Here is a 17124-nt window from a genome sequence, read left to right as displayed (position 1 = left end):
TGTTTAGGCATATATGATAGAATTATTTCATATAGGATTGATCACATTTGGCACCACTTTTTTGAAATTCTACTTAAAAAAAAGTAAAATGCTGAACCACTCAATATATCAAACTGTTATATTTATATCATCGGGAAAATATAACAATTTAGTTTTGGTCCAAAAGCTTCTTTGTTAGCAACAGTCTCCTATCAAGGACAGCGTTATAGAAGGACGATTAAATATCGATTCTAGGAACTAAAAAATAATATGTTAAGGATAAAACTAATTTGGTATACCATTTTATTATCAAAATACAAGAAATGTAGAAATAGAGGTATTGTTTACACAAACTTGTTACAAACATGTAAACACAAAAGAAGATATTTGCACGTGCTTAGGCCATAAAAAAGAATAGGTTTGTTTGCCCAAACGCTACCTACCCAGAAAAAAGCTGCCTACTCAAATTCTTTTATTGTCCTGATTTGAAGAAGTTTTTTTATCAGATAGGCATTAAGACTAATAGACACCCGATACTTCAATTTCTCTTTTTCAAAAAAAAAAAAAAGAAAATGCCTACCTACCTACCCACTGTCTCAACCTTTGGGTAGGGTTTGGGCAACCAAAATATTTTTAATTGTGGCCTTATGTGTACAGTAACATCTCACTGAGACTAGAAAAACACTGAAATAACTTTCAGGATACAATGATCAAAAGATACAAAAGTTACAAAATCAAATACTGTTCACCAAGAACCTCTACAATTGATGATTCCAAAACTGTGTTTCAAGAAAATTTAAATATATATTTATGTATTATGCAATGTGTTCCCAATGTTGAAATGAAAATATTAACCCATATTAATATATTATATTGTTCATATAGATAATTGTTTCAAGTAACATATACATTTGTAAAAACGGAATTTGAAAGTAAAAATATCTGAAATGTTGTTAGGCAAAACAAAAAAGGATGTGTGTTTAGATTAAATTAAAAAGAAAAATAGAATACCGAGGTATGTTTTTTTATTTTATTTTTATTTCAGCTTTTTCATTTAAATATGGCAATTTGTCACAATTTGCTACCAAAAATGTCAATAAAAACTTCTGGATTACCATTTCTAACATGATACATTAAAGGGTCGGTTGGGAAACCCTAAACACAAGGTTAATTTTGGCATCATACAATATCAAACTTAAACGTTGTTTGTTTAAACCCAGAAAAAAACACATTTTTATTGCTATTTTAAAACAAGATTTTAAAACTTGAAAAATCATTGTAATTCCCTCCTACCGAAAGTAGAATTTTTACAAAATTTAACATAATTGGAACAATTATCAAATCGTCTTGGAATGTAAATTCGTCTAGATGTTTAATCACAGTTTTTTTAACCTAAGGGTTAAAGTCAATTTTCGCATTTGAATGTATAAATTTATTTATATATGCAGCATCTTTTATCATTTAGCCCAAGATTTTATCCTTATTCTTTGCTGCTTCCATTTCCACGTGCTTTTTGACGTGGTTGTTATGGTTGACTAGTTCCCACTTTCTCATCCATGGTCCTTGAACAGTTGTGTCAAACTCCTGATCTTCTGCTATCTGTAAAGTAACAAAAACTCATTTTCAAAATATACTACATGTTGTTACGAAGAAGGCTTTAGTTTTTTTTTAAATTGGGAAGTTTTCACTCATTTTTGAGTTGTGTGTTAATAAATCTGGTTACAGCTGTTAGTTTACAATGATCGTAGAAGCCAGGTAGTCCCGACTGCGGCAAAAATCATATGTGTTCGATTTTCTGCAGAGTAAACAAAAGACTTCAAAATTTGCATTTGTTTCTTCTCCGTAAAGCACAAAGAATTAAGGAGAAATGGCAAAAACAGTCGACTCAGAGTCAAAACAATGAATCCGGGCATAATGTCTTCCTACAGGCTATTTCTTGTGAGATAGCAATTTACATATCCGGCTAAGTGTGTCAGTCTAGTACAAAGCATGGTAACTCATTAATATGTTCTGGTTCTGATATGAAGGACGCATGATGTGATTTATACATGTGTCCATGTGACACGCCTTATTAAAATTCCACGTATCATGTTCAGTGAACCGTGAAATCTGTATCAAAACCCAAATTTAGTTTATTTTTTAAATGTTTTCGTGACGTCAGTAATAATCATATTTTTGTTTTCTTAATTCCAGGCTGATCTGATGTGACAACAACTTCATGGTAATCTACATTCCCCTGATAGTACGAAACGAAACGATGAACAGACACACAAACCGGAAACACACTGCTCGTATGCGCTTCCTAAAAATCATACCCTTAATTTTAAACGACATTAACATCATATCATTCCCTTACCTCAACAAGATCTCTGACTGATGCAATTTGTGCTTTCGTTCTATCAATAGAATCAAACGTATCCCAGTCGATCTTCATGTTAGGATTTTCTTTTGTTCTCAGGAGGACATCAGGTTTTAACCCGAACATACCATTAGGTAAACCTGGTTTCTTGAATCTGAGGTCTATACTCCAACGCACTCCTTCTGATGCATTATCTAGACTGCAAAAATACATAGAATGATATTGTTATTTCGAAGAAAAGTGTTTGTTTATTTCCAATTTGGTAACTTAATTTTTACTTTTGCTGTTTGTGTTATCGAGTTGTTCCGCACATTTTCATTTTAAGTGCAAATAATTATATTATATACGTTATTCTGATTTGCTAACAGCAAGCTTGCGTCATTCTGAAGTCAACCTTCATTTCCAAAAGCAATACTTCATACAAAATGTTCCTCGGTCAACGCTTTTACACCCCAATAAATTCACAAAAAGAAGAATGCAGTTCTTAAATAAATAGATTTTGCACTTTATTGCTTATCTGAACAAATGCACAATACAGTAAAAATATGCAAACGAAGTTCAAAGTAACGTTATATGACTAATTGATCAAAAGATAGAATAATAGGGAATTGTTTTTCGGTTTTAAATTTTTTTAAATGTAAATGGAACAAATTTTATTACGATAAAGGTAAACAACAAACACTAAAAAAGATATTAAATATTACCTTCTATGAGGAATAAAGTTGTTAAATAACAGGAGTCCACCATAAGGTATTGGACAAAGTTTTTTGTCTTTACTGCTACAACCTTTAACAAATTGTAAAGTAGTCAGTTTAATTCTCAAACTGTTTGCAAAATCAACACCTTGAGTGTTTCTATTCTGAAGAAAGTAAAAAGTAAGTAAAAAGTTAAGAAATGTGATCGAACTTATAACTTAAATATGCTTCTTAACCCCTCTATTTCTTTATGTATCTATCCAAAGTCAGAAGCTCATGGTTCAGTTGTTGTCGTCTGTCCATGTCTATCATATTTTTAAAATAAACTGTTTTGTTATGAATAGGACGTTTTAATTGTTTTACATTTTTCATTTAATTGATTATACGGTGTATGAGATTGCTTGTTGTTGAAGACCGTATGGTGGCATACACTAGTACTTGTTTATATCAAATTCATTGTGACTCTGAAAATCATTCGATATATTTTTATTTTTATGTTATAAATAATCTTGAACAAATTGAACTCAACCCTGCAAACCAGTGGCTGATCCAGAAATGTGCATAATGTAAAGGATTGACTGTTTAAGAGGGGATCCGCGTCATTCAAGCGTCATTGATTCCCTAAATGATCAACCATTTTTTTCTCACAAAGTGGAGCTCAGGCTCCCTGCTCACTATTAATCTGCCTCTGCCAACTATTGAACACTATCCTGGATATTTCATTTAGAAGTGATTTAGTTTGTAGTAACATTGACAATTACTCGCTTCTTCTTTTATTAATAATGCTATAATTTCTAGACTGTTCTTTATTGCTTACCTAAAGTTTTATTCATATCTTCCTCGTCTAACTGTATATACCATGTATCTCCTGCACAACATGTGTGGTTAGCAACCTTACCAGTAGAATGACCTCTAGGTATGACCTTCAAATATATGTGAAAAAATCTATAAATTTAATTTCCTTGTCTCTCTTGCAGGAGTATTTTTTAAGGTTGAGTATATTATTAGATCAATCATAAAACTGTGGACGCGGGTATGTGTTTTAAATACATTTTCTAATAAAATAATTTTTTAAAGACATGAACAATTGTTCGTGTATACCAGATATTTCCTGAATAGAAGGTGAACCGTGTTGTTGATGAGTAAAAATTCCTATTTTTAAAATCCATAAGCTACGATATTCATACGCCAGGTGATAGGAATATTTGGTTTAGTTTCATAAAAAGAAAGAGTAACTCATACTTTTAAAAATGGAACAAGATAGCGGTGTGACCACCAAAACCCATAAGCCAAAACGAAAAACAATGAAAGACAAACAACAGTTCACAAACAGCTGCATACATGTACTTAAAAAAACTAAAGATCGAGGAACACGAACACCAAGGAACTATGGAAGTATTGACAGTTACTGTTCCATAAGTTGCACCAGTCTTAATCCTCATTGATAGATTGTATTCGTTTATGCACAAGTAGTATAATATTGAAGCATATGTCTTATTCCAATTACCTCCATACATCCATTTTTTCTGTTTGTATCAAGGAATGGTATCCAGACCGTTGCAAGAAGAACCTTATACACATCTGTACTCAAATATCCGGCGTCTGAAAATAATAAATATTTGGTATAAAAAATACCAGTAACAGACAATACAATACAGAAGTCCGAAAGAGTAAGAGTACCATTTTTATATATATTATAGGGTTATTGCATGAATATTGGGGAATATTGTCCCGAGTAGAATTTTATATTGTACGAGCTTGCGAGTGCAATATATGTTCTACGAGGGACAATATTCCCCAATATTCATGCAATAACCCTTTTATTGTATAGCAATATAATATTTGAAAGTAAATATTGGTTTAAACTAAGATTTTGTCGTTAATGACGTCATGAATTTTGAAGATTTATTGCACGCTAACTTTTGGTTACGTTCTGTGGGAAATATTATATTGCTATACAATAAATATATATATTAAAAAAAGATACGTGCATAAAATCTCTATATAATAAGAATGTAATCTTCACAAAGTCCAAATGGTTGTCTTGGCCTCCTGTTTATTTTTTCATCTTTCTATGTTGATTGTATAAATCGTGGCGTTACTTTCTTGTTTTTTGCTTGTTTTTTTTTCATTTGGTTTTATAATGAAGACCTGTTATACTTGTTAACCTAACGAGATACAGCCTTTAACCTATCCAACGACATTTTCAAATGCAGCTACTTCAACTCTGTAAGAAAATTAACTCAAAGGCAATGACAATTGTTCAATCTTATAAAATGAGACTAACACTCTTAGTGCGTCCGGAGTCAATAAAAGCAATGTGATGACATTATTTTAAAGATTGTCTGAATGAAAAAACAAAACAGGGGTAAAAAAACAAAGCACAAAGTTCCCTTTTGCCGAATGCTGTTTCAAGAATCAAATGTTAATGAGCGCTGAGAAATTATTTTAATTACGTTTTTCAATTGATTTATTGTTACAAAGCATTGGTCTACCATTGTCGCTAAATATGAATTTTATTCCACATGTCGGTTCTCTGTAATATAACGTTTTACCTTGATGCCATGGCACTGTTGTTGCTTCATTATGCGGTGTTTTATCACGGAAGTTCCAGTTTGGCATCCCTGCAATCTCTGGGCCCAATACTTGCTCTATTAAATTGAGTAGTTTTTCGTTTCCCCAGAGATTTCGAAAAGCCTGAAATGTGTGCAGCAAAAAGATAAATATTTAAGTATTCAGTCTTCTGCAATTTTAAAAATTATGTTGTTTGTTAGATTAAACATACAATTAAAGTTTGTTTAATTATTTAGGGCACATATCTGGAGGTGACATCAGACAGATTAAACTTTTCATGTGTTCAGGGATGCATATATATATATATAAATGTGTTGTGTTTTTGTAGCCTTCTTGGGGCCATGCCATTGATGCTTGAGATATATAACGTTCCTTTGACGAACTTTTCTTCAGCAAACGCATAAAAACAACTGTAATATGAACATTTTTATATCTAATATATAGTTTCTTTTCGAAACACAAAATAGTCTGAAAATACTGTTTTGTTCCTGAACAGATATGTATGTGTTTTTTTAGCTTATTGCATGAATCTTTTCTCTATGTAATATTTTCTAATTTTGTGACATGGTGTCTTTCAATTTTCATAATAAAACGTGTCAAATGCATAAAAAACAAAATACCTGTGGGAGATGACCAATTTTGTGTAAAAGAATCACAGCACCAGGCCATTCTTCATCAATTTTTATCAGACGTTTATCCAGGCCATATTCTCTGTATAAATCTGGAATTTGAAGAAAATATGACTGTTTAGACTGATGGAGTAAATAAACTCATCATAGATACCAAGACTTGAATTCTGAAAACCAAAGGCGCGTTTTGTCTACAAAAGACTCGTCAGTGATGCTATAACCAAAATTTGAACAAGGCAAAAAATAACGTCATTGAAGAGCATTGAGGACACAAAGATCAAACAAAAATTTTCGAGAACGCGCGAATTGATAAACATTTCCACTTATTCTAAAGCTGTGACTTCCAAGTCCTACATCACTTCAAAAGGCACATCGTCATTTACGGACACATCTGTCTATCACTTTCCAAAGTAAGTAAATGTTTCTCTTTTCCTTTCTTAGTTTTTCCTTGGCAAATTTACTTTTATGACATAGTGTTAAAAAGAATAGAATTGTTTGTTCCTAATAGATATTATTGAATAATACCCTTATTTGATGTCCCTCTGTATATAAATTCATCGATACAGTACATGATGTGTAATTGATTAACCAAACCCCTATGCTCTTCATTGTTGTCCATTATTTTGTGTTGCTCTGCTCTCATAATCAAGCCGATGGTTAACATGTTTTGTTGTTATTTCTAATTCTTTGTTAGCTATTTGTTTTCCGTATTTCAACAATAACGCCATATTGCCTAGCTGTAAAACTATCTTTTTTCGCTATTCGTGAACATCTTGTGGGACTGAACACCTCTTTCTAGGCTTTTTATTGGTCTCGGCCGTTTACTCTCCTCGAGATTTCTATTTTGGTCTCCCTTCATTTTACTAGTAGTCACTATTACATATAATCAACCTATCATCATATAATCTATACTATAAGTTTGTTTTCAAATTAAAATTACTTTTTATTTTTCCGGCTTTGAATAGTTTTTGTGCAAGTTCTTCAACTAGATCTTCAATTGCTCTTCTACAAGGTTCTAGGTCAGCCTCTATATCGAAAAACTTTTCTATGACCACGTAACCCTAAAAGAAAAAATCGCAATAGACAGAAGATAATGAAACAGAAATTCAAATGTTTAAACAAGTTCAACCTTCCCCATCATTCCTCCCTCTTCAAAACTAAACAAACTTACAAACAAAAATAAACAAACTGTTTTGTATAAGGCCAAGGAAGGGCGAGTTTTTTCGAGCTCTTCAACAGTTTCGTGACGATAACAAAAATAATTTTTTTCTGATATCGACCTTATATTTAATATATACTGTAGCTATATATAAATATTCTCTTCGTTTCAATTTAAGCTAGATAATTTTAAATCTGAAAATTTGCGTTATAAAAGTTGTGTTCTTGCCTCAATGGGTTCAAAGTTCGAACCCCTGCATCTGAGACTTTGTGGCAACAGGCCCTAGACCACTCGACCAACTCGGTTATTCAAAAATACCACTTCCGTTAGTCGAGTAATGCCTTTTCTCGTTGGCTTTATCTATATAGTGGTAACACAGTATATGATGTATATAGTGGCAAAGTCGAAGGTGAACCTTGAAAATCAGATGTTATTTTACTGTAGTAAAGGCTGATAAAAGTTATAGTTATAACAAGAATGTGTCGATAGTACACGGATGCCCCACTCGCACTATCATTTTCTATGGTCAGTGAACCATGAAGTTAGGGGTCAAAACTCTTATTTGGCATTAAAAAAATAAAAATCATATTAAAGGAAACATGTGTCTTAAGTTTCAGGATGATTGGACTTTAACTTCATCCATAACTACCTTGGCCAAAAACTTTAACGTGAAGTGGGACAGACGGACGGACGGACGAACGAACAAGCAGACGAACTGACGGACGAACGAACCATCGGACGACCGGACGCATAGACAAGAAAACATAATGCCCATAAATGGTGCATAAAAATGCTTGCACAAAAAATTAAACTTAATTCCCATTCGAGAATGAAACCTGGGGGTGAAAAAGTAATGTGACATGAAATCCACATTGCATTAATCTTTCCTTTGTTATACTTTCAATTATTTGGTAGATAAAGACAAGAGGATGTGTACAAGCTGCAGTTTAATATATTCCTTTTTATTGTAATACATGTATAGATTTATATATATATTTATGTCTTAACATGTGACAACTTTTACGACACACATTCACCATCAGATGGATAACTCGTGATTACACAGGGTTAACAACATAATATAATTATAATTTGTCTCAAATTCAGAACAACCAAGTTAGATCTATTAATTTGCGTTACCAAATATTTGTTCTTTCCTCAACAAGATTTGCCGAAATCCTTAGTTTAAAAAAATAGCTTATTTAAAAAACGCAATTATACGATAGAAATACAGAGATTTGGAAACAAAAAGAACTTATATGGGTGGGGGGGGGGGTCTTATATAAATCCGTCACCCTTGAATCCTTGCTCTGTGACATCGTGGCAATACATTTACATAGGGTTGTCACAAAGGAGATATCCGTTTGCGCCAAAAATGCGTCAATTTGCGCCACAACTTTTTTTCTCCAATGCTACGCCAACTGTTTTAAAATTATATGGTATCATTTGCGCCAAAAATAAAACATACGACTGCACCAATTAGAAGAAAAATGACGTTCCTCCTCCTTTATTCGGACTTGTAATCCGCAGTTTGATTACTTTTCTGAAACATATCTTCTTCTTACTGCTGCTACATAGGTACTTCCCAATTTAATGTATGTAGTAGCTTATAACTTGATTTTATTGTCCAAAAACACAAACATTAAAGGATGAGATGTATAAAACAGTTCATTATGATTTCCTGTAGAATTATTCTGCTCCATTACTGGTACGTCTTGCCGTAGAGAGTTTCAGCCCATACGCATGGTGGAAACAACGCATTGCGTCATTAACATATGAGGCTAAAACATAATCAGCAAATCATTCTGTTTTCTTCTCTTTTGGCATATTATTATTAGCTTTATCAAATATTCAGCAAAGCAATAAGTTTTATTCTCTTTCTGTACATTGACTGTCTAATACATTTTAAATCATGTCTTTCCAGATGCTCATTTTCATGGTGAAATATCTCCAAACATATGTTACGTTTAAAGCCAAAAATAAGAATAAATATTTATCAATCATTAATATTTATGATAGATATGTGTAAAGATAAATTGTCGCAAATGAGCTCCGAATATTGGCGCAATTGATACATTTGGAATACAAAATTTGGTGCAAATGATACCCCTGAAAAACAGTTATTGGTGCAAAAGGGCTGCTTCCGTCACAAATATAATTAAGAAAGTAAAAAAGAAATTGCAATAATACTGCATATATAATATGTACAAACTGCAAAAACAACTAAGATTCAACTATCCTCAGCTGTAAAGAAGATTTAAAGGAACATGTTCTTTTTACTTAGAAGGTCGTTATTTTAAGAATTAAATTGGTATTTGCTGCCTAAGCGTTATGCGTGTCCCTTACTGAAAAAAATCAGCCTCCTGCAAACATTTGCTGCAAGTCTGCTGTGAACTTGCTGCAGATTTGCAGCGAACACAGAGTCCGTGTTGGCAGCGTGTTTGCTGCAAATACGCTGTAGGTCTGTTGCAAACAATTTACCATGTAAATGAGTGTTTGCTGCAGACCTGATGCAAACATTTATATGTAAATAAGTGTTTGCTGCAGACCTGTTGCAAACATATTTATGCAAATTAATCTGTCTCCTGTGTGTTTACATCAGACCTGCTGCAAACATTTATATGCAAATGAGTGTTTGCCGCAGACCTGCTGCAAACGTATTTATGGAAATTAATCTTTCTCCTGCGTGTTTGCTGCACACCTGCGGCAAACATTTTTATTCAAATCAATCTCTTTCCTGCGTGTTTGCTGCAAACTAGCAGGAAATACATACATCGTATTATCGAATGTAATTGCAAACTATAATGCTCCCTGAATACTAATATATATCATGACACAAACATCACCAACATTTTCAAATTTCAAATCTTTATCTTCCAGGAAGTTACCAATAGGCATGCTCAGTCGTTTTTTTGTAGTTTCTTGCAATGCTCTTGCAAACATATAAAATTGTCAAAGTTTCCTGCAATCTAGCTGCGAACATCCCTTATTTTCTAGTTTTTCCTGCAGTCTTACTGCAAACATTTTTGTTTCTGCAAACTTGCCGCAAGCTTGCAGCAAATAGCTGCAATGTTTGCAGGAGGTTTGCAACAGACCTGCAGCAAGTTTGCAGCAGATCTGCTGCAAACATTTCAGTTCTGTCAGGGGTGGTATTAAGGATTAAGTTTAAAGAGCACTGACAGGTCGACATAGGCGGATCCAGGGGGGCCTGGGGGGCCCGGACCCCCCTTTCATGGGAAAAATTTGGTTGATTATATAGGGAATCATTGAAGCATGACTGGAGCGGCCCCCCCCCCCCCCCTCCTTAGGAAAAATTCTGGATCCGCCACTGGTCGAGTCGAGCCGGAGTCAATAATGTCCGGGTAATCCTGTCATGTCTTTCTACGGACAGTTACCGTGTATAGGTCGTTAAAAATACCCGGCTTAGAAAGTCGTTTAATATTTACTAAAATTTCGAGTGAAAGAAGAAATTTTAAGATTTGAAACATACAAATTTTGGACTCGAAAAATAAGTTCACGGTTATGATTTCACAATTTTCAAATAGTTTCTCCGTATTAGTCGTATTACGCTTCCGATTATATTGTATACAAATCTGCGTTTCTCCTAGTTTCACTTCATTCGCACTTTTAGTGTATAGTGTGTCAGAACAGGAAGAAGTTAAAATTTTACACGTTACAAATAAATATATGTTGTAACTTGAGTCAACAAATACACATCAATCTTAATTTACTCGGTGATATTGCTATAGTATATTTATCATGAATTAGAACAAGAGAGACAACCAACCTCTTCAAAATACTGCTTTATCTGTTCAATTGGTAACTGACCGGGCTTTAGAACATCAGGTTGGGGTGGCATGGAACGAATATCGCACACTTCTGGATATGCCTCTCCAGTAAAACCTGGCCATGTTTTCTCTTTATCCGCCATTTCAATTGTTTGTGTTTCTTATCAAAGTGGACAAGGACAACGTTTAATCAATGTTAGATAATAATAAACCATATTTTCCTGTTCGAATATGAACAAGTTACGGTGCGCCAACTTAACAAATATTAATCTACTACTTATAAATTATAATATTCTGAAGCTATTGTGATGTTTATCAATCAGATATCACATGACAAACCATGATCTTTAAAAGTGATGATTTTCCATGACTTTAACCAAAATATCTTGTGATAAGAAAAAAACATGACCATTATATGTTACTATATTTAGATACATTTAAGAGATACTCCTTTTTTCATTATCTGAATTATCTGAATCAGGTCATTATGGAATAAATAAATTTGGTGTATTTACTGTCTTCTGGTTGGTTAAAATAATTAGCTTTATTTTCAATGTTATCAATTTTTATGGAGACACGCCCACTCTAACGTTGTGTATTCATACGCAAACATCTGTGTACGTTGTTATAATAATAATAATAATAAATTCTTTATTTAAAGAGGGTAACTCAATTAGAAATAGTCTAATTTTCATTGAGGCCCTCAAACAAAATACATGCATACAGTTAACATTCATACATTCATACATTAAATTACAATATATATTACTTGTATATACACAATTCAATCATTGAAATATACTTTAGGGTAATAAATGACAATATTTGATATAGTTTTGTTAGAGGAAAACAAATTATTTGACTTGCATATAATTTTCAAGAAAATGATTATAACTATGGTTCTTGAATAATTCCACATTAGAACATTTTTTTATTTCGAGTGGTAAATTATTCCATACTTTGGTTGCAGAATAATGAAAAGATTTTTTATAAAAATTTGTATTTGGTCTTGGAACAAAAAGATCATTATTAGAGACAGATCGTAAGTTGTGGCGTTGCACATCATCAATATTTAGTATTGCTAAGTAATCCGGTGTTAGCCCATTTACAATTTTATACATTAGAATTGATTGTTGGTATTTTATTCTTTTAGTAAAAGATAGCCATTTTAAAGAAGAAAACATGAAATTAGATGGAATAGAAATATCGCATTCCAGTATAATTCTTGCTACTCTTTTTTGAAGTTTTATGATTCTATCTGAATCTTTTTGTAATAAATTTCCCCAAACTGAACTACAATAGTCTATATATGGTAGAATATATGCATTATAAAATAGTTGCCTTGTGTGTATTGGCAAATATACTTTAATTTTATATAAAAGTGATACTTTAGATGAGATAATTTTACATATACGATCAACATGATCTTCCCAGCTTAAATTTTCATCAATGTCTATTCCAAGTAATGGACATTCTCAATACATATTTCGTTGACGGTAATACATAATTCTGATAGTTGTTTAAGTTTTTGTTTTGAACCCAATTTCATACACTTAGTTTTTTGTGCATTGATTTTCATACTGTTATTGTTACACCAAGATTGTATAGCATTTAAATCATTTTGCAATATGCTGTTTATTTTTTCAATGTTTTTATCATGAAAATGCAATGTTGAATCATCAGCATATAAATCCATATTGGATTGTTTAACATGAAGTGGTAAATCATTTATATATATTAAAAATAACAGCGGACCTAAAATAGAACCTTGAGGCACTCCATACTTTACAAACGATTTATCAGATTTAATGTTAGCGTATTGGACTTCTTGTTGTCTGTCAGACAAATATGATTTTATCCAATCTATTATATGTTTTCCGATATGATAAAATTTTAACTTTTCTAAAAGTATGGCATGGTTATTCGTATTAATATATTAATATATATCTTATTCTTATTCGTATTAATATATATCTTTCAGCCTTATTATTGATAGAAATTTATTTATAATGAATGGCAATTATTTATTTTGAATTTATTGAACCATAAAATTAATTTTTGACTCTTCACATTTAACATAATCCGCTTCGCGGATTATTCAATGTGAAGAGTCAAACATTAATTTTATGGTTCAATAAATTCAAAATAAATAACAGCCATTCATTAAATATCCATGACCGAAAAAAAAACAGGGTCATGGAACATCATCACATGGTTTTCTTTGACTATTTTTTAACAATTATTTGTCACATGTGTAGCCTCAGTTCTTCAACAGCTAAAGGTTTGTGAACATTGTTTGAAAGCATCTATTAATGGACACTTGTTCGTAAAGATTATTAGAATGTTCCTGCATTAGTAAAGTTGGTGGTATTAAATACAGATTACTCATTTCAAATCGTATTCATTTCTTTTATTGTATGTAAGTAACTAGACGTTAGGTACTATTATCCCTACTACTTATTTAGGAAAACAGAAAACATGAACTAATTAAATAGGAAAATAAAAAAATGTTTAAAATTTGAATATACGTCTTTGCTTTTTTGTTAACCGATTTGTATAATCTGTTGAAAGTCCTATAAGAAATACTAGTGTCAAGCTTTCCGGCAATTCCCATCCTGCAATCCTCCTTAAAAAAAAAGCTTTCCGGCAATTCCCACCCTGCAATCCTCCTTAAAAAAAGCTATCCTGTAATTGCGTTTGAAACAACTTGAGCGACAATTTCCTTTTGAATCATGACAATCATGGTTTTTGACTATTTTCTTTTTGTAAGAAAGACTTATAAAGAAAATCAAAGATTTGCTATCCAATTAAACCAATCAAACAAGTTTGCAGATTTTTAACTCGCATTTACTGTTTTGTTACTAATATTTACAATAAAACAAAAACATTACAACGATTCAAACAAACGGCCAAGGTGTTAATTAAATTGAAGTTCTCATGGATAAGGATTCAATGAGATCGAATAGTTCACTTGCAAGTGAGTAAGTCATCATCTTTTTCCTCAGCTTATTTTGACAAAATTGAACCTTACTGGCTGATAAAAGCGATATATTATTTCATTTTCAGTTTCATTAATTATTGAACAAAAAATATCATATTTTAATTTTTTTTTATATATCTCGTAGATAGTGCCCCTTCAAGTAATTATATCATTTTTTTATATATACTATTGTTACTTAATATAAAAAAGGAGATGTGGTATGATTGCCAATGAGACAACTCTCAACATGAGACCAAATGACAAAGAAATTAGGTCACCGTTTATCCTTCAACAATGAGCAAATCCCATACCGCATAGTCATCCAAGTAAGAAATAGACACATAAAAGGAACATAAATAGAACAATTCAAACATAAAATTCTTGCAGGTTCTTGGATACCATCTTGCACATTAAAATCACATCTCCCAGAAATGCACCTTATGTGATATCGATCCTCTTCACAATTTGAGCTTTTCCTGATATCCGAAATAAAAATTGTGGAACTTATTTTATCAAATCAAATCAATTCAAATCAAATATTGTATTGTCGCAGAAACTTTACAGTTTGTGACCAACATATATCAACACAATAAACATATATACATACATATCAAACATACACAATAAAAACAGCATCAAAATTTATAACAACAACCAAGCGGTTAAGAGTCCCCTGTCCTCAGTTCAAATGATTTTTCCAAGAAGGATCCTAACTTATTTGTTTGAAGAGGCGTTGATGGATTAAGTAAACAATGATTTTTTTCTTCTTCAGTTAAATTATTAAAGTTATTATTTTCAGTACATATGTGTTGAAAAAAGACATTCCTTAGAGTTTTATTATAATCACAATAGAGTAAAAAATGTTTCTCATTCTCTAGTATTTTACATTTATGACAAAGTCGTTCCTCTCTTGGGATTTTAAAATATCTCCCCTTTTCAATCAAGAGCCGTTGAAGAGGGAGTGATCACTTATTCTTAATTTAGTGATTAATCTCCTTTAAGTTATTTGAAAATTAGATAAGATTTAGATGTATATTTAGATAAGATTCTAGTTTGTAATCTTTTTAAAGTTTTTTATATAGATAAAATTTACTTTATTTAATTTATCATCAATGTTTTCAAATTTAGTTTCAATTAAATCTTCATATCTATTTTTCATTTTTAACTTTATATCGTTTTTTTTTTTTAATTTTATTTACATCTCTTATGTGTTTACAAATAGAAAACATGTAAAAGTCAATATTAGTCTCTTCAACAATATACTTTGCATATGTATACCATGAATAAGTTCCTGTCAAATCTAGAGACTGTGCTAGTCTGCTAGAGAAAAAGTTTCCTTTATCAATGGATTAACTCTTTACCATTCGCAAAAATTGCACGATTTTTGCCGCTGAGGAACGATCAAATTTCAATCAATCATAACTTTCTTATATCTGTTAGTAGGCTTATCAACTAAGACTTTTTATAGAAAATAGTTTTTCAGTAATATTCATGACAGGTTTGTAAAAAAAATATATCATCTTTGATCACGTGATAATCAGTCCAATGTCACGTGACAACAACAAAAAACTCAGAAAATTGTAAAATTTCAATACAAAATGTCCTTTTTTGAAGTTTATTTATGGAAATAGTATCAACAGAGCATTCAAATACAATGTTAGAAATAACATCTCTAAGAAAAAGAACCCTGCATGGTCTATTTATGTGAGAAACAGCAATTTTTATAGCCAAACATGCTATGTGGGTGATTTGGGTCAAAATTGCTATTTTCCAATGCGAGCTTTCTGGGTAAAAAACGTAGCTAAACTGTGCAACTGAAGTGCATCCACACTCTTATCCCTACAATCATTTAAAAGACAGAAAAACAAAAGTCTTGCCGCTAGTTATCGATTTGTAATAGATTATCTTATAATAACATGTATGTCTCTATTATTCTAAAAATGACTATAAACAAAAGACAGACAATTAACTTTGTCACAAGGAAAAAAGCATTTTCAATTTGAAATTAGAATAGTCAAGTCAAGTCATTTAGTATTGGTATTGGTTTTTTTTAAACCGCACATTCATCATTGCGGGATGCGAACCCGGATCGCTTGATTACTAGCCTCAGATGCATCCCCTCAGCTACGGAACCAGACGGTTAAAAGTGATTAAATTCATACTTATTTTCAATGTTATTTGTAATATTTATTTTTATGCTGACCTTTCACATTCAAATATTAGATTATAACAAGATATTCAGAAAGACGTAAAAACTTTATTTCTTTTACATCTTTAAAAGAACACACAATGTGGGATAGTCTGTAAACCAGGGGGGATGAGAGGGGGGACCGGGGGGGGGGGGGTAATTATGATTTTAATTCAAAAACAAGTAACACAAGTAGTAAGAAATGCATTTTATTTATTCTATTTGGACTCTGGAAGCAAAATATGCACGTTTTTACTGGTATGGGCAGAAATTCTAAGAAATAGTTGCTGAAAATTACTGACATGTAAAATTGACAATGTTCACTGTTTGAATTCGTTTTTCGTATTTTCGTAGAAATTAATAAAAAAAAAATAACTCAATGAACCTTCATTTTATAAAGCTCAACACAAACCTGAAAGAAAAAGATCCATAACGGACCGATTTTTGCGGTTTATAGCAACCAAACACAGATCAACACAATGTTTTCATAATTCGAGATTAGCACAATTCTAAAGTTTTTTCTATTAAATTTTAGCTGATTTCTTTTCCAAACGATGGTAGCTTAATTGCTTTATTCAATCACAAAGATCAACCCCAAAACACACAACTGCAATTTTAACGTGTAGCGGAAACTCACAGGTTTCATTTAAGCCCTTGGTGAAATCTGTTGATTGTCAAATGGCAAAGAATTTAAGGTTTGAATCCAAATTTTACGCAAAAAAGTGCTTATGACCCGAATTCGGGTCATAGGCACGGTAAAGAGTTAATGTTAT

General features: G+C 31.8%; 1 protein-coding gene across 1 annotated transcript; it reads right to left on the bottom strand.

Annotated features, from left to right (window-relative positions):
- Positions 1-268: 268 nt before the first annotated feature.
- Positions 269-11404, bottom strand: LOC143069005 (uncharacterized). The gene is made up of 9 exons (XM_076243434.1): positions 11183-11404; positions 7177-7297; positions 6228-6328; positions 5589-5730; positions 4541-4635; positions 3851-3956; positions 3043-3124; positions 2336-2537; positions 269-1578 (listed from the first exon to the last, which is right to left on the bottom strand). The coding sequence occupies exons 1-9, from the start codon at positions 11324-11326 to the stop codon at positions 1441-1443; spliced, it is 1131 nt and encodes a 376-aa protein (XP_076099549.1). The 5' UTR covers positions 11327-11404; the 3' UTR covers positions 269-1440.
- Positions 11405-17124: the final 5720 nt, after the last annotated feature.

This window comes from Mytilus galloprovincialis, chromosome 3 (genome assembly GCF_965363235.1).
Source record: "Mytilus galloprovincialis chromosome 3, xbMytGall1.hap1.1, whole genome shotgun sequence".
Classification (NCBI taxonomy): domain Eukaryota; kingdom Metazoa; phylum Mollusca; class Bivalvia; order Mytilida; family Mytilidae; genus Mytilus; species Mytilus galloprovincialis.
Note: the sequence above shows the minus strand (reverse complement) of the source record. Positions and strands in the feature narration are given on the sequence as shown.